The sequence below is a fragment of the Helobdella robusta genome (genome assembly GCF_000326865.2).
Source record: "Helobdella robusta unplaced genomic scaffold HELROscaffold_11, whole genome shotgun sequence".
NCBI lineage: Eukaryota > Metazoa > Annelida > Clitellata > Rhynchobdellida > Glossiphoniidae > Helobdella > Helobdella robusta.
Genome location: NW_008703617.1, coordinates 2,754,433 through 2,773,164, shown reverse-complemented (window position 1 = coordinate 2,773,164; position 18,732 = coordinate 2,754,433). Strand labels below are relative to the sequence as shown.

At 31.8% G+C, this 18,732-nt stretch overlaps 3 protein-coding genes across 3 annotated transcripts; all 3 read right to left on the bottom strand.

The window, feature by feature from the left end:
- Positions 1-274: 274 nt before the first annotated feature.
- Positions 275-4,564, bottom strand: HELRODRAFT_109184 (hypothetical protein). Its single transcript, XM_009012887.1, has 9 exons — positions 3,967-4,564; positions 3,725-3,843; positions 3,394-3,546; positions 2,894-3,168; positions 2,049-2,260; positions 1,812-1,904; positions 1,517-1,604; positions 1,244-1,373; positions 275-871 (listed from the first exon to the last, which is right to left on the bottom strand). The coding sequence occupies exons 1-9, from the start codon at positions 4,251-4,253 to the stop codon at positions 690-692; spliced, it is 1,539 nt and encodes a 512-aa protein (XP_009011135.1). The 5' UTR covers positions 4,254-4,564; the 3' UTR covers positions 275-689.
- A 299-nt stretch (positions 4,565-4,863) lies between these two features.
- On the bottom strand, positions 4,864-7,803 carry HELRODRAFT_72429 (hypothetical protein; the record flags this gene model as incomplete). Its single annotated transcript, XM_009012886.1, has 8 exons — positions 4,864-5,045; positions 5,295-5,430; positions 5,682-5,769; positions 5,889-6,320; positions 6,651-6,795; positions 6,919-7,104; positions 7,194-7,312; positions 7,517-7,803. The coding sequence occupies 8 exons, from the start codon at positions 7,801-7,803 to the stop codon at positions 4,864-4,866; spliced, it is 1,575 nt and encodes a 524-aa protein (XP_009011134.1).
- A 6,879-nt stretch (positions 7,804-14,682) lies between these two features.
- On the bottom strand, positions 14,683-18,719 carry HELRODRAFT_72409 (hypothetical protein; the record flags this gene model as incomplete). The annotated part of the gene is made up of 9 exons (XM_009012885.1): positions 14,683-14,864; positions 15,035-15,170; positions 15,388-15,475; positions 15,726-15,774; positions 15,928-16,293; positions 16,476-16,688; positions 16,791-16,943; positions 18,044-18,162; positions 18,412-18,719. 9 exons carry the CDS (start codon positions 18,717-18,719, stop codon positions 14,683-14,685), a joined length of 1,614 nt encoding a protein of 537 aa, XP_009011133.1.
- Between the last annotated feature and the right edge of the window lie 13 nt (positions 18,720-18,732).

The window sequence follows — 18,732 nt, the reverse complement described above, 5'->3', positions numbered from 1 at the left end:
ATAAATAAAAATAATTCATAGAACAAAAATAACAAGCGATAACGAAGATCCATCATACTAAGACCATATTGCTGATAATTTTTATAGCAAATTTAATCAAGGGCAGACTAATCCATCAGAGAAAATCTTTTACTCATTCCTTTAATCTCTTTACATTTATCAGCCGTATCGCCTCCTAATTTTGAATAATACTCGCGTTTTTAAACATTTTTTTCCGTCTTTAAAACATTAATTCATTTTTTTTTATTGATATAACCCCCACGTAAAAAATTAATAAGAGAATATTTTATAATTTTATTTTGAAAGGTTTATTTTAGCAAAAGCCGTGCATTAGAAACATTGCAATTCATGGTGAATATCCTTACAATGTGATATGGAGAATTAAAAAGAAGGAAAATCACAAATTATTGAATGAAGATATATGAAGTGCATTTTTAAAAACGTTTCACACAATAATATTGATTAATAAAACAAGTTGTTTTTTAATATTATGTTATAAATGTCATTGCTTTATTTAAAGAGTTGTTGGTAAAGTCATTGGGATTTGTATTCAAATCGTCCAACGAGTCAGTGTTAATCTTATAACTATATATAGTTTTAACCTCATCTCAACATTAATTAAAGTAAGTTAACTCAAGTGGAATTTCTCTCCGATATATAAATTCCAACTTCAACTTTCGTTTTAACTTTTACTTCCTTTCAACAAGTCTAATATTGAACGACGACGGCTTGGCAGTAATGTCCATGACGTCATCAACCTTGACCTCTCGTTGACCAATCGGCGGCAAGATTTTGAACCTCCAGACCAGATTGGTTAGAGAAAGAAAAACTTCCTGGCGGGCTAGAATCTCTCCGAAGCATGATCTTTTTCCTGTTCCGTTGGAGAATTTTTCAAGTGAGCCATAATTTAGACTGGGTGAATTAATTTTAGACAAAATCTTTATTATAAATAATTCAATGATGAAAAAATGTTTGCAGAAGTAATATGACAACAAAAACATAAACTAAACATAAACTGCTATTAAGAAGATTGCTTCAAAAGTGTCTGTATGAGCCTTGCCTACCTAAATGAGACACGCTCATAATGTTAAGCCTTCATATAAAAACTAAGATTTTTTTCTTCTTTCAATTTTATTAAAGAAGAAAAACATATCAAAATTTACTACAAGATACAGGATATTGTTATAAGATTATCAACAACTTATATTTGTTATTTTTTTTGTTAACTACATCTCTGATTAACCTAATGAAAATGGCACCAAATGTTCTTTATTGACGATTGATCCATTATGAAGGAATCTTTCCGGGTGGAATACATCCGGTTTATCCCACACGCGAGGATCGTAATGGGCACCGTGCAAGTTTCCAAACACCTTCAAGCATTTATTTGGAAAGATATTAGTTTTATCAACACAAAAATTTTTATTTAAAATTTTATTTCAATTTAGAAACTAATCAAAGATTTTTACTATTTATATGTTTTGAATTGAAATATTGTTCCGACTAATTGACGCACCGTGGTTCCAGCCGGTATGAAGAAGCCCATTACATGGCTGTCACGCATGCATTGGTGAGGCAGAGTCATGGGACCAACTGATTTGTATCTTGCAAATATTATTTTATTTCAAAATCTAAGATGCCTTGAAGTTTTTTACAAACTATTCATAAAATGAGTATTATACAGAAATTCAAAATATTATACATAAAAAAACATTTTGAAGAAACATATTTGATAATTTCTTTTAAACATATCAGACATTCAACTCTTATCATTAACATTCAATATTTTCACGGTAAAATTAGGATACTACCGTATTATCTCGTTGAACACGGCGTCACAATAGATCAAATTTTTCTTATCCTCCAGAGATGGCAGGATTGATTTATAGTTAACCGAATTTCGACTGGCATGGTGAACAATTTTGTTCACGTGCCGCATCAAGGAATCCATCTCGTCCAGCGATTCAAGTCTCTCTTCGTTATTTTCCCTTTCATCGAGTTTTCCAAACAGTTGGTTGGATTTTTCTAATTCACGGAGTCGATCGGACAGAACCCTTTCAAGCTCCTTGTACATTTTCTCTTGAACATCGGGATGATTAGCTAGCAGCACCATGCACCACTCCACCGTGCTTGCGCTGGTTTCGGTGCCCACGAGAAAGAGTTCGTGCATGAAGTGGATGAATTGGGTTTTGTCGTAGTTCGGGCCTTCGAGTTCTACGTAACTGCGAATGAAACTCGTTGGCGGTTGGCCTTTGGACGTCTCTTGTTCGTGGGACTGGTGATGGTAATATGAGCTTTCATCGTCATTTTCTTCATCTTCGTTTTGAATTTTAGTACGAGCGTTGTCGACGCGTTCACCTCCGAACTCTAAACCAGCAGTGCATTCAATTATTTTTTGCTCCAACATTTTGAAAACTTTGTCCTGAGCGTCAACACAATTTTGTAAGGCACGCTTGTGGAACGGGAAAATTCTGTTTTGGAAAAAATTGAAATATGAACATTTATTTTCCTCATTGTTAAAAACATTTTTTTAAATGCATTTCATTAGAAATATTTTTATCAATCAGTCTGAAGTTAATGTTTTTTTTTAAAAATGACACGTTGTAATATTAAAAATTCACAGGTGTATGACATTTTTTTGGGGGGGAACACTGATCTTATAACTTCGGAGACGGTGTATTAAATGGCAAACTTTAATTTTTTTTTTATTAGTCTTTATTATTGCAGCTCTGACATACGCAGAACCACTTACAATGTTACAGATATATTATGTTATCTATATATCCTTTATTATGTTCTTCTTTTTCTTCATTCATTGATTTGAAGCAGCCATCTTTTGCCACAAAGGCCGTTTATCCTTTTTCACACGACGTACACATGTATTTATGTGCACGCGCAAGCACCGCATCATATACGCTGGTACATGATAGCCATTGAGATAAGATGCAATTAGTTGCTTGAAACAAATAATAAACAGAAGAACCAACTTTAGAAACGGTAAAATGCTGCCTACAACAACCTTCCCAAAGTTATCGAACGTCGTTCTGATGTTGCTGATGATGTCTGCAAGGTCAGGGTCGTCATCGTCGAAACGTTTCCCAAACAGAATTCCACAGAGAATGTTCATGGTGCACTTTGTTGTATCGGGAGTTGGATGAAATTCGCAACCTTATAAAAGATCATAATATTTTTCATGTTTATTTTTTTGCGAGTAATTCTTGAAAATATGTCAAACGTTTGTGTTTTACTGATAAACGAATCAATTAAATAAATTTTGTAGATGAGTTGATTTGAAAAAAACTATTTTTTCACTAGGTGTTTTAATTTTAGCTATTCTCATGAAATCATCTAATTAATTTCAATCCTATATTAAAATTTAAATTGACTGATGACCCTTGTAACTGGCCAAGCTTTCCATAAAGTACTTCATCTCCTCCATGATCCTCTTCTCCATCACTCTGTTGCCAAAACCAAATTGCTTCATGATGCCGAGACTCAGTTTGTGGTACCTTTTGTAAGCTTCGTCGTACTTGTGGAATACTATGCCTTCATTGTCGGAATAATTAAATTTAAATTGGAAAAAAAACATTTGACAAAGTTTCGCATGACATAATTATCTAAAATTTCATAAATGAATATAAACATTTATTAACAACGAGAATAGAATCTGCAACAATCTTAAACAATTTCGATGAAGAGGCCTTACAATGTTACTTTGGTTAACCTTTATTTTGCGGATTTAGCACCTCGTTTATTTTCGCTTTTGGCCTGTCAGCAAAATCAGTTGATCTTTTAACGAAAGCTTCAAAAACTGCTTCCTTGCTGTTCAGGACCACGTGGTACCTTGTAGGGAAAGATGTTGTAATGATGTTGCATATTGAGATGTTGTAATGATTTTGCATATTGAGATGTTGTAATGATGTTGCATATTGAGATGTTGTAATGAAATCAAGCTGACAGACTTACTTGTCCAAAACATAATAGGCCAGGACGTCTCCATACTTGGTCATATTTTTTGTGAAATATTTGTAATGCCACGGAAACGCAGGTAGGAAGGGTAGGGAGCCAAGGAATGGGACTGTGGGAAGACAAGGCGGATGTTTGTACTCTGTATCGTCACCTACTATTATTGGAGGGGGAAGTTTTTTACGTTTGAAGATGAAATAATATGAAAGGGCAAACACGCTCCCTAGCAACAAAACGTTGGTCGTTGAGAATGATGATGATGGTGGTGCGTCTGCTGAAGCCGTCATTATTTCAAAGTTGTCTGTGTTACGTATCTTGATGTTTTCGCGGTACAATAACTTTGCCGATTATTCACCCAACGACTTTGTTTTCAACTTTTTCTATTTATTTTTAATGTAATAAAGTTCGCATTTATTAAATTCAATCAATTTCTAACGCTTTTTTTGAAATTAAAGTTTTAACATTTATATATAATCAGTAATTTCGCACTAAATTGTTAAGTTCTCACAATAAATGAAATGAAAAATATGTAATAAAATTAATTTTTTAACGAATTTCTGATAAATTATTCCAAAATTTCACGAGCATGTCGCTAAATAGTTGAATGCATGTTATGAACGCCAATTGAAAATTTGAATGTGCAGCTAGAACGAGCTGAACAATCGATGAATACAACGGTAATTACTATTACATAACAAATGAGAATCTATGAAAACATGTGTGTTGATATTTATTAAGTAAAAATATCAGTATGTATTTGAAAAGTTTGTTTCTTTCAAAATTATTTTATAATATTATTTGTATTTAAATTAAAAATTAATCTATACTATAACATGTAACACGTAGATAAAGCGTTCAAATGTAAATTTTTATTCGCATAGGAAAAATTTTCTTTCTTTACTCCCTTTCCACGAGTCTAATTTTGAACGATGACGGTTTGGAAGTAACGTCCATGACGTCATCAACCTTGACCTCTTGTTGACCTGATGGGGGTAAAATTTTGAACCTCCAAACCAGGTTGGTTAGGGAGAGGAAAACTTCCTGGCGAGCTAGAATTTCGCCGAAGCATGATCTTTTCCCTGTTTTTAAAAGACAATTTTTGTCAAATTAACCCGATTGATTTGTTTGACGATTACGAAAACAAAAATTTTTCCTAGAAATATTTTGCTTTTAGAAACTTAAAAATTGAAGTGAAAATTTTTGAATTTATTTTGAAAACCATTAAACTTTGTCATACCTTATAATATCATTGTCACCAAATATTGCTAATCATATCGTAAGATTTTGTGTCGTTATTAAGAAAGATAGACACGAGTTACCAAACGAACCTAACGAAAATGGAACGATATGGTCCTTATTAATAATCATCCCAGTGTCGACATCAATGAATCTATCTGGGTTGAAAAGTTCTGGTTCGTGCCATACACGCGTGTCGTTGTGCGATCCGTGTAGATTGCCTATCACCTAGATCATATTACCAAAAAATATTTTCATGTGAAGAAGCAAAAAAATCTTTAAATAAATCAGTATAATATAAGTGAATAAATATTAAAATGATTGATGAAACAAAACAAAACTATATTAGTTGTTGTGTAATAGTTTTAAAAAATCAAACACTCATGTGAAATTCTTTTTCAACGAAAAGGCTGCAAATATCTCAAACAAATCTTTTGATAAAAGTACTTAAATGCCATAACTTAATTCACTATACGGACCGTCGTTCCTTTCGGAACAAAGTACCCCATCACGTGACTGTCCTTCAAGGTCACGTGGGGCAAGGTCATCGGAGTCGCTGGCTTGTACCTTGAATTACAATGGTTAAAATACTTATAATTGTGAAATTTTTTAAATTTTTAAATACTTAAATTTGTATGTAAAAAATTAGTTTAAAGAATTTTTTAAAAATTTTGTATAAAAGTTACCGAAGTATTTCATAAAAAACTGCTTGACAATAAAGCAAATTTGTTTTGTCTTCAAGGGTTGGAAGTATAGTTTTATGATTAACAAGATTGCTGCGTTGGACGGTTTTAGATTCTGGTTTATTTTTATCTGAATTTTCAAGTTTGTCAGAAAGAACTTTTTTCAGTTCTCGGTACATTTTTTCTTGAATTTCCAAATTGTTGGCCAGTAAGACCAAGGTCCACTCCAATGTACTGGCAACAGTTTCAGTCCCCGCAAGGAAAAGTTCGTACATGAAGTAGAGGAGTTGTTCTTTGTCGTAATCAGGGCCTTCAATTTTGACGTAACTGCGAATGAAACTTGAAGGAGGGTGCCTTTTAGAGTTCTCCTGCTCTTCTTGGCTTGGTTCGTGATGGTGATGAGGTATTTTTCTATAATAACTGTCGTCGTACATTCTCTCCGTATCATCATTTTCAGTTTTTGTATTAGCGTCAAAAGTCAGACCATCCGAGCATTCGATTATTTTCTTCTCCAGCATGCTGAAGATGTCGCCTCTGACGTCGAGACTTTTTTGCAGGGCCTTTTTGTAGAAGGAGAAATATCTAGAGACGATATTTTTTAGGAGTATTAAAACATAATTTGATAATTTAAAATTTTATAAAATCTTCCAATAACAAATCACATCTTCAGAATTAGACAAAACATTTTAATTTAAAAAATTTCAGTTAAGACTATTTGACATGAATCTCAAAAATTTTAATAAAATTGAACAAAATGACTCAAACTTGATGAAAGGAAAAACATTAGCTACAAATAATTTTCCAAGATTGTTAAAATTTGTTCTGATGCTGTTGATGACATCAGAAAGTTCAGGGTCATTGTCGGAAAAACGCCTCCCAAAGAGAATTCCACACACAATGTTCATTGAAACTTTCGAAACCACGGGGTTTGGGTTGAACGCCAAACCTTAAGACGTGAATAATATTATTACAAACAACAATAGTTTGATTGTTATCTAATGTACAATACAACACAAATCTATTTCGTATTGACAAGAAAAAATTGTATTTCTGAAGCTGGCCAAACCTTTGAAACTGGCCAAGTTCTCCATAAAGTAGCTCATCTCCTCCATGATCCTCTTCTCCATCACTCTGTTGCCGAAGCCAAATTGCTTCATGATGCCAAGACTCAATTTGTGATACTTTTTGAAGCTTTCATCGTAGTTATGGAACAGTATGCCTTTATATTTTTTTTGAAAAGTTAATGAAATAAATGTTAATAATCTATTTTCAAATTAAATTGGAAAATTTATTTCTATCGGGAATAACCTTTTTGATTTGGATTTAATATGCTGTTCAATTTTGTGGACGGCCTTCCAGCAAAATCTGTTGACTTCTTAACAAATGCGTCGTGTATTGCTTCCTTACTGTTTAAGACTATCTTGTAGCTGGTGTCAAACATAACATATTAAATTTTTTGTTAGAATTTTAACAATCGGTTATACATTTTTAATTTATTTACAAACCTTTTATTTTTAAATAGTTTGCAATCATAAAATTTATGCCTAAATAAAACGATTTTAACTTAAAAATCTATCCAGCCTTTAATTATCGTAAGCAAATCAGTAACGAGTAACTTCAAAATCCAAAACCACCTTCCCATAACATAGAACGCAACCACGTCTCCATACTTATACTTCTCCTTAGTAAAATACTTGTATTGAGTTGGGAACGCTGGTAGGAATGGTACGGATCCAAAGATGGGAACAGTGGGAAGACAGGGCGGATGTTTGTACTTAGTTCCATCTCCTGTTATTACCGGTTCTGGAAGTTTTCTACGTTTGAAGATTAGTAAGTAGGGGATGATAAAAAGTGCTGCCAGGAGGAATAAGTTAGTCGTTGTTAACGATGAAAGCAGTGATAATAACGGTGATGTCATTTTGGTGGGTTTCTGGTTTCCAAACGTTTCAATTGTACCGGCGATATTTATAGTTTATTAGATTTATTTTATTTATTAGTTTGTTAGATTTAAAATTTTTAGGTTTTAATTAGAATAATTGTTAAATTTATAACGCAAAGTTTGAAGCTGTTTATTGTGTGAAAGAAAATATTTGAAGTTGAATCAAAATATTATCAAATAATAATATAGTATTACTATCAGTTGAAATTATTTTGATTATGACACTGTAAATGTATATATGTTTTAAGTGCATCGGTAGCATTCGACTGAACAAGCTTACAAATATTCTGTTAAATATAAAGTAATGTTGTGGATATGATATAACTTGTCGTTATTTGATTGTTACTAAATGTACCTATTATGTCTGCTTGTATTGCTGAATGTAAGTAAGGGTTCTGTTTATTATATAACGAAATGTGCTGGCTGATTTGACAGTAGTTTGAATGTTCATATGAAACATCATACAAGACGATAGAAGTTTATCAACTTTATTTATATTTCTCAGCTATTTATTAGAGGGTATTATAATGTTGAATTTGATGTAAGATCACCATATAAAGATGCAATGTATATATGTTTAGTATGGTTATATATGCTTTATGTATTCTCGTATACGCGATTCATAATGTTTTATATAGACAGCTTATATGCTTTAGATGCTAGTAATATTCTTTATGAAGTTTTATAAATCGTCAGGCAAAGTTGAACTTAAAAATATTACATTCCATTTACACACACCTTCACGTTTAATTAATGTTACCTCAGACTATAAACAACACACAAATTATAATTAGCAACCTATTAAACGGAAATTTTTTAATTTAAATACCAAATTCTCAAAGATTTTAAAAAAACTCTCCGTGTTAATAAGATGAAAAAAATTCAAAAATATAACTGCAGCACAAGTGGAATTCCGTTTCTTTTTTTAATTATAATAATAAAAAAATTAATATTAATAATAATGATAAAAAAAGTTAATGTAATTAATTAATTAACTATTTATCCCTGTTATGAGAATTATCTGTAGTGAAAGAGATTAAGCAATTTACAAAGGTGAGAAATGCAATTGTTCGTATTCATTCTCCACCGGCTTTGTCATCTGCATCAATTGTTTTCTGTGCTGTCTGTTTTTTAATAAAATTACTGAGTGTATTTAATAGTATTTAAAAACAACCTTTTTATAATTTTGTGTTTTATGTCAAACTGTCTAAATTGTTATATTAAAACACGTTAATATATAAAGAATATATAAGCAGAGATGTTTTTTGTACATCAGTTTAAAACGTTCTTAATAAAAAGTTGCCTTTTTCACGTTTATCAATTGAATTGATTTATTGCAAGTTCAAAAAAAATTATTCATATTATTCATTATTCATATGATCGTGTCAAAAATAGAAACAGCTTTTTGTAAACATCTAATTATCTTCTATTTAGTTAATGGTTAAGAAGTTTCAGACAACACGCAGGCAGGCATGCCAGTGCCAGCCACCAGCTACGCTACTACTGCGTGGCTACGAGATGCACACGCTAAGCAGCCAGCCTAGCTGTGCTGCCTAAGCAGCCAGCCTAGCTGTGCTGCCTAAGCAGCCAGCCTAGCTGTGCTGCTTAGTATAGCAGGAAGATGCTTAAGTTCCGTTTATAATTCATTTGTCGACATCTTCTGCAGAAGATTGGAGGTCTTCGAGAAAATAAGAAGCGAGGAAATTTTAATGGGTTCGATTTTTTTAATGTTCAATTTCAATTTTTAATAAATGGGAAAGCTCATATTAATGTTTTTCAAATTGTTTGATAAGTAAGGTACGTATTTCTTGCTACAAATTAATTTTATTCTATATACTTTTAACGTTTCAGCTTTTCAAAACTTCCATGACCATCATTTTGGTTTTGAGAAAATGAAAATGATAATACAGTATCATACAATGTCTAACTCCTCATTTAATCAAACGTTTTTGTTGGAAGGTCATAGAGTTTTAGGCGTGAATATTTTCAATGTCAATGTTTGAAACGAAAACAGCTTTCGTTTGCAAAATTAATCCAAACTAACTTTAAAAAAAAAACAAAAAAACAGATAATATTGACATTTAAACAAGTAAACATTAAAAAATAAAAATGTACCTATTTGTATGTATAGTAAACAAAATCATTGTATTCTATTACATTTACATTCAAATGGTAAGATTGTATAAGTCACAAATAACTATATAACTTCTTAAAAACTTCTTAAAAATTATCACATGACAAAAAATTTATCACCTAGCATGTAAGAAATTATATTTTTTAGCTATCCTATACTGTTAATAAATATCTTATAATGAGGTTTGATAATTATAGGTTTCAACTGAAACATAAGATGCTGAGTTTATTTATATCTGGTAATACTAATAACTTTCATAAACATATGCTTGAACGTACAAATGCAATATACAAATTATATATTTTTACTGTTATAAAACTTACTAATAAAATTTTATAAATATTTTAAAATTTTTATTCGTAACGACATTATTAACTTATAATGCTTGAATTAACAACTAACATTAAATTTTTTTAAATATCAAAAATCTATAATTAAAACGTTTGGCAAAAAGTTATTTTACTTTCTTGAGAGTACGTACACAGTACAGTGCACATTTCAATTTTTAGCAATCAATGTTTCACATTTCTTCTCTCATTGAACACCTTGTATTCCAATAAGTTCATTTTTTGCAATTGGGATACGCGTGCATTTTTGTGTCATGCCATCTTCACCGGTTTCTTGTCATTTCATTTTGCCAATTAGGAAATTTTTGGCAACTATCTAACCCAAATAGAGAAGTGAGATAAGTCATTTTTATTGCACCGTCTGCAAACAATGCAAACAATTTCTTCAAGGACGATAGATGTGGTGGGGAGTTCTAATACCAAACTCCAAATTGGTACGTAAACTCTCCGGAGAATGGAGGTTGCAGACGTTAACTCAGCGGGTGCGAGCGATTGCGGTTTCAAAAAATCTTCTCTGCTTGGGGCTCTACTTGCTATGTAAGAATAAACCTAGCATTTTAGCATGAATCCGTTTCCAGATTTCGTTCGTAGCAAATTTGGAAACTGCGATTTTCCAAACTGGCACCCACTATTATTTATTTGTTTTAACAGTCTCATCATCCTGTATAGTTTTTTGAATAAAAATTCTACCATTGGAATCAATTATGGTATAATTTATTATGAGGGCTTTGGGTCTAATCATTCAATTTAGTCCTCATTGTTTCCTGCAGACTGTAGCTATATTGTTTTTAACAAATTCTGGCCAGTGAGTAGTTGGAAGGATTTCCGATTAAGGTTTTTGTAATCAAAATTCAGTTTACCATATAAAAATCAAGTAATCCAACTACTAAACTCAATTGTAACAAATATCACAAAGCTTGTTTTGTATGCTTCGTTATAAATTCGACAGCTCACCCTGGTTTCCAGCATACAAAGGAGTATGATAATTCGTCTCCAGGAAATGGCCAGCCCCATTTTTTATTTCAACACAGTTGGTTCAGCCACTGAAGTTTTTTTATGAAATGTTTCGTGAAGATTCAATTGAAATTGAAATCTTAATGCTCGTACAGAGTGCAAAAACATATACAAAAATCAAATTTATTCAACTTTTTCTGAGCGTAAAGTCATAATCATCATAGACTTTTGTTTTCTCAAACGATTGAGCGAACTATTCTTTCACGTATGGTATGGTATGATATGTCTCATAAAATCATCGTCTTTTATTAAACTTGTTAAAACTTTGGTTTTCTACCTTTTCGTCTATCGTCTGATGACAATATAACCCTACCATGTTTTTGGCATTTTTTTGTTTTTGATTCAAACTGCATTTGCATGTGACTGGCTTTTCGCTACTGTGAAAAGTTATTTTACTGTAACCGTTCATCTTCACAAAAGTGCAATAGGTTGCCATAATGACGATCATGATATTTTCAATAACCATGACCACTACATTTTAGTAACTATCATATATTAAACATAGTAATAGCAAATCAATTACAAAAAACTGTTTAAAATTTTAACAAATTTGATTTATTTTATTAAGTAAGACTAAATAAGTTATAGCAAAGTTATAGATGGGCCATCCTTAACTAACTTTAACTTAAATAACTATAAGGCATATAGTCACAAAAATTATGATGTGTCTTTTCATACCAACATAATCTCATTTAACACGCACACACACACACACACACACACACACACACACACACACACACACACGTATACACACACAGACATTTATATTTGACAATCAAATAATTAAAATTTTAAACTCTCCAAACTTACTAGTGTTATTACGTTTAAAAATTTAAACAGCTCAGCATGTGTTGGTTTTTTTAGCGTTTTTTGCAGTGTACATTTCTTACATCAACGTCCCCATTCTATGGTTTCCTCTTACTGATTGTTTCCTCTTAACACAATTAGTAATTAGGATGTAATATAGTGTAATCAGCGTATGTTTTTAGATTGTGTACTGTACATCGTGAGATATAATTTTCACATAGATGCATTATCGCTTATCGTTATGTGATCATTTATTTGCATAGGATATTTTGGTAAAATGATAATTATATCATTCACATGCATTTAAAGATGTTGCTATTACTAACGATACGATGATACTTCTTCTAATAGAAATATTTTTAGCTTCAGCACATTTCTGACATCATCTGCTAACTTGTTGCTTATATTTAAGTTTTTAATAATACTTTACTGAATAATAGCTTATTTATTTTGAGTAAAGATAACAAAATTGTTGTCGACATGTTTGATATTGTCACCTTGGAGTATTTTTTTCAATTCAAACAAGTAAAAGTTTTTAGCATTAAATTTTCCACTAAAAGTCATTATTCTAAAAGAATATGATCAAACATTGTTAGTTGGTTTTGTAATTTAAATTAACATTTCAACATTTAAAAATTAGATGTGTTATGTGTTGTATTTGTTGATATCAGTAACGTTCGTTATTGTATAAATTTGCTCCTTGTCTCTGTGCCATTCCGCCTTTTTCTCAGGTGGATATGCCAGCAAAAATAATTTGTGTCCAAGACAATTTGGTATATGTTTGGCGCACTGAGTCGTCACGTGCATCCTTGCATCGACTGCAACCTATATTTTTATGTTGATGTCAATACTCTTCGAGTCTCTTTTATTAACATTTCTGCGTCTAATGTTGTTTTTACGACCGATTTTTAAGTAGATGAATGTGCCAGCCGTTAAATTTGGGACATTTTTTTAGAACATTTCAAACAAATGTTTTGTAAACCTATTTTTTCAGATTTTAACACTCACATGTTAAAACCTTGAGCAAATCTTAAATAGTTAAGTATTTCGAATAATACTGATGTTACTCAGTCTTGAAAACATTTTTAGAGACCACGCGCTTGAAAATCCTTCTACCATTGTTGTTCGCATCTCATCGCATCTCTGCTCTGTCATGCCGATTTTTGGATAATTTTTGTCTGAATGTGTAGAGGAATGTTATATTCATTTTATAGCATAAAATTTGAACGATATTTTATATGAGAGGACTTTTTTCAAACCTCTTGTTGTAAGGTCTCCGTCTATTGTACTTGCACCAACACTTTATTTTGTTTGAATTTATTGGAGAAAAACTCAAATTACTATAGAGCAGCTTACTAGCTTCTGTAGTTTGTTGCTAAAAGGACATGAATAATTCAACTAAACCCTAATTACCTAAAAAATTTTCGTTACTATGATTTTATATAACAACGCTAAGCTGTCGTATATTGGAATATATTGCCCAAACTGTTTCAATGTAACTGAGAAATGAGTTAACTTTCTATGCGGTATCATTTGATATGTTATCAAATCGTTCAACATTGCTTGACTAAACCAAGTTCTACTTTTTTTACATAAATCCTTCACCATTCGTGAGAAAATAAGTGGAGAGTTTATAACTTACAAAACATTTGTATGAAACATTTATTCAATTGATCTGAAATAATAAATATTGAACATAATGTGATGTTCACATCAATTCAAAACACACCAGGAAGGAGAACCAATGGATGGCTGCCCTCGTGATGCAAGGTTGATGCGAGCGAAATAGTGAAGTAACGAAAGAAGGTTTTCTGCTTTGAAACGATTGACATCATCAGCCAAGCGTCTCAAAATATTTTGCCTCATTGATTGACATTTAGCCTCATATTTTAGTTTTCACCTGTATTTTATAATTTTTTTATACTCTTACGCTTTAATATATTTGTAAGCATAATTGCATTTGATCCTAGCTAGGTTATAATATTTCCCATTTGTTATTTTATAACAATTCGAATTGTTAAAAATTTTTGAGTCTTCTATAGAAAATAATAAATACGTCGTTTCCTACTTCATGTCTCGAACGTTTGCTCAATAAGAGCGTAGTGGAACATAATATTCGTTGAAAGATAAATTTTCTAATCACGAAACTTCATTCTTGATCTTGCTAATCTTAAACAGTGTTAATCATCTGAAAGTTTATAAAGTGAAAACATAGAAAATAAATATCTAAAAAAAACTAACTAGAAGAAATTTCTTTCACTTGCAAAACACATATTCAAACAGATTAGCAAATCACTGAAACTCGAAATTCAGATAAAAAAAAAATGATGATATAAACATTGGCGAAATATGAAGTGCCACAAAAGCTACATTAAATATGCCTGACTAAGCAACTATGTATGGTAAGTGATCAAATTTTAAAACTTTTGTGAATGAAGCTCATATCAGAGCGAAAAGTTCTAACAGAATTTTCTTAAGCTTCAGACATTTTAACAGTTATAATTACACATTTATTTTACTCAGTTAATAAGTTAGCCACAATTTTTCCCCCAACTAATTTCTTTCCAAAAGCCTAATTTTAAATGGCGAAGGTTTGGCAGTTACGTCCATGACGTCATCGACCTTGACCTCTTGTTGATCACGCGGTGGTAAAATTTTGAACCTCCAAACCAGGTTCGTTAAGGAAAGAAAGAACTCCTGGCGGGCCAAAATTTCTCCGAAGCACGATCTCTTGCCTGGTTTGGAACAGATTTAGATTGGTTACAAAGTTTTGAAAATATGAAAAAAGAATTAATAAACTTTTTTAATTTATTGACAAAAAGTTATTCCATATGAATAAAAACTACAAACAAGAAGATCAAAGCCATAAGAAACCCTTAAAAATTTAAGCAAACAACCAACAAACCGAGAGAAAATGCCACGATATGTTCTTTATTTTTAATTGTCTCATCACTTCGGTCGATGAACCTTTCAGGATCAAAAATGTCTGGTTCCTCCCAGATACGACGATCAAAGTGGGCTCCGTGTAGATTGCCAATCACCTTCAGTCGTTAATCAATTGCATTTGTTATTTGCGAAATATTATCAACAGTTTGGGTTTATTTACTTTTCAAATTTCATGTCGTTGCTTTTTATGAAAATAATTTATTCAACATTATTATGTGTTGTTGTCGTTGTTATTATTATTAATCCGTTCACTGATTGCAATGTATAAATACTTTACAAAAACTATAAAAAAATCTTTGATGAAACACGAACCGTAGTGTTTTGAGGAATGAAATAGCCCATGACGTGAGTGTCCTTCATCGTCTGGTGGGGCAAGGTCATCGGAGCCACGGGCTTGTACCTTCATTCAAATATTCCCATGCAACTATTTTTCAGAACTAGAATTTAGAATTTTTTAATATAATATTGGTCCAGAGTTAGGCAACTTAAATTTATATGGATGTAAATGGCTGTGCATGTATTTGTTGTATAAAAAAAAATTAAAACTCTTTTGCTTGTATTAAATACATTTGTGAAATTGAAATAAATTCTTATATTTTTAACTTAAAATTATAATGTTTAACAGATTTCAAAACTAACTACTGACAAACCTTAATATTTCGTGGAAAACCGCATCGCAATACAGTAAATGTTTTTTGTCTTCCAAAGACGGCAGTATAGATTTATAATTGACAAGAGTTGAACGGCGAACAATTTTATTCATATGTTGTTTTAAATATTCCATTTCGTCAGAGCTCTTGCTATCGCTATTCAACTCTTTCTTTGGCTGGTCATCTGTTCCAGCTCTTGGACTCTCTGCCTCTTGAAACCTGCTAGCGAGTACGCTTTCTAGCTCTCTGTACATTTTTTCTTGGATATCTTGATGGTTGGCCAGCAATACCAAGGTCCACTCAATAGTACTCGCAGTAGTTTCAGTACCTCCAAGAAAGAGCTCGTGCATGAAGTGGAGAAGTTGTTCTCTGTCGTAGTTGACACCTTCCAGCTCTATGTAGCTTCGGATGAAACTGGATAAATGCTTTTCGTCTCTCTCATCGTCATTTTCAATTTTGTCGGCGACATCAGGGCTTTCGACGTTGCCTTCGCTGTCATATTTCAATCCTGCAGAACATTCAACTATTTTCTCTTCCAACATTTTGAAAATCTTTTTCTGAGCGTCCACTGTATTTTGAAGAGCACGTTTGTGGAATGAGAAATATCTGTTGAAAACATATTTTTTAGAAAAATCAAATTCTGATAAATTCAGATTAGGTTGGCATGTAGAAATAAATTTAAACATTTACAAATAATCTTCATCTCATTTAGTTTTGAAAAGAATTACAAAAGAAAATATTTTAATAAACGTAATCTCACAAGTTTAAAGTTGAATAATAACCTCAGAAATGGAAAAACATTAACGATAAATATTTTCCCTAAATTGTTAAAACTGGTTCTGATGTTGCTGATGGTGTCAGAAAGATCAGGGTCGTCATCTCTAAAGCGTTTCCCAAACAGAATTCCACAGATGATGTTCATTGTACAGTTGGCAACTACGGGAGTAGGGTTAAATTCGCAACCTTGGAGTTGAAAATGAAACTTGTTTCATGTTTTTCTTACAAATATCAAATATTGGTTTTAGTTTTATCAAATTTTCAGCAGGAAATTATTTAAAAATTTACCATTGAAACTGGCCAAGTGATCCATAAAATACTTCATCTCCTCCATGATCCTCTTCTCCATCACTCTGTTGCCGAAACCAAATTGCTTCATGATGCCGAGACTCAGTTTGTGGTACTTTTTGAAGTTGTTGTCGTAACCGTGAAACAAAATTCCTGCAAAATTGCAATATTTCTAATTCAATTTTTCAAGTTTTGTGAGGAAAACTTGAATATTTTTATCATTCAAAAAAGTAAATGCGGCTTATTCAAAAATTTGTTGTGTGAAGGGCTTAATGCTGATACAAAAAAGTTGGCAACCATTTAATTTGGCCTCAACATTGGCAATATTTTTCATTTCAAATCCAACAACCTCAAAACTTTCCCCCTTCCATTGGCTACTACCTCCTCTATAACGTTTAGAAAGTGGTTGATTGAATATCACAAAACGGAATTCGCTTTAGAAACGGTGATATAAATAATAATCGTTGAAATGTTGAATTACGGTCATCAGCTATACATAATTTTATTAGAATCATTCAAGCCACTGGGCTATTAAAATTTGCTCAAAAATTTTTGAAAATTTAATAATCAAAAAGATTGATATTTATATACACATATCAGAAAGATGTTACATAATGCAGTTCATTTTTTACATACTTCGTCTTTATAACGAAACGATACGATACTACGTATTCCATATATTGACATATTGACTTGAATATAACCATAATCACTATTGCAAAAAATCTTTAGCAACAATAAAAAATATAATAGTAATTAAGGGTGAATTATTTTACTAGCTATGTATGTAAGTTTAATTGCTAGTAAGAATCCGTTTACCGTTTGTTGAATCTCGAATGATTAATTAATTCCGAGATGTTAACGTCCTATGTAAAGTTATCTACTATGCAATCAAGCACTTTTTTTACCTATGCTAGGCATATTTTATTTCCACTCAGGTAATTATAACGATTATGTAAATTGTATGATGTATTTTCTTTCCGACGTGTAATAAAAGTTGTAGTCCTTTAATAATATGAATAAAACTGAATAAATATTGACGAAACCCTTGAAAACAAGTGAAAATTAGAATAGTATTTTACTAACATACACGATTAAACATAACTCGTAACTATATCTAATAACTCAATTTACATAGACCATCTAAATGCCAATTCTAAACCATGGAATGGACATATATAATATATATTATTTAATATTTTATTTTATATATATCCATGCTCTAAGCTCGGCTGATAATGTGAATCAAAAACCTTTCTGGTTAGGGTTAAGAACGTTGTTGACCCTGGCTCTGGGACGATCGGCAAAATCAGTTGACCTTTTGACGAAGGCTTCGTGTACCGCCTCTCTGCTATTCAGAATTATCTTGTACCTGATGTGACAGTACGCAGTTTAATATTGTTTTATATGTAAAATGATGTGAATTGATGAAATATTAAATTGTTTTTAGGTATCTTACAAAAGACATAGGTAAGGTATAGAAGGTATAGAAAGTGATAAGGTATAGAAAGATGATGCAACAATAATAGCTAACAATGTGCTCCAATTTAAGATACGTATCCGGTAATTATTTCAAAAGTTACTTCAATTTAATTACAAACGGCAAACAAAACTTGCTTACTGGCCCATCATGTAGTAGGCCACTACATCTCCATACTTCTGCATATTTTTTGTGAAAAACTTGTACTGCAATGGAAATGCGGGTAGGAATGGTAGGGAGCCGAAGATGGGAACAGTGGGAAGACAGGGAGGATGTCTGTATGTTGTTTCATCTCCTGCTATAATCGGTGCTGGGAGTTTTCGGCGTTTGAGGATGAGTATGTAGGAAATTCCGAATATGGTTGTGACTAGTAGGATGGTGGTTGTTGCTGAGGAAGTTAAGGGCAGTGATGCGAATATTGATGATGGTGAAGATGTGATCAAACTCATCATTATCTTTTTA

Excerpts from the sequence above, each read along its gene's own strand:
- HELRODRAFT_109184 (XM_009012887.1), bottom strand. The coding sequence starts at position 4,253 with ATGACGGCTTCAGCAGACGCACCACCATCATCATCATTCTCAACGACC. Across the intron at positions 1,905-2,048 it reads AAGGAGCTTGAAAGGGTTCT|TCGAAATTCGGTTAACTATA; the intron begins GTCCGATCGACT and ends TCACCATGCCAG. Across the intron at positions 872-1,243 it reads TTTGGTGCCATTTTCATTAG|GAAAAAGATCATGCTTCGGA; the intron begins GTTAATCAGAGA and ends CCAACGGAACAG.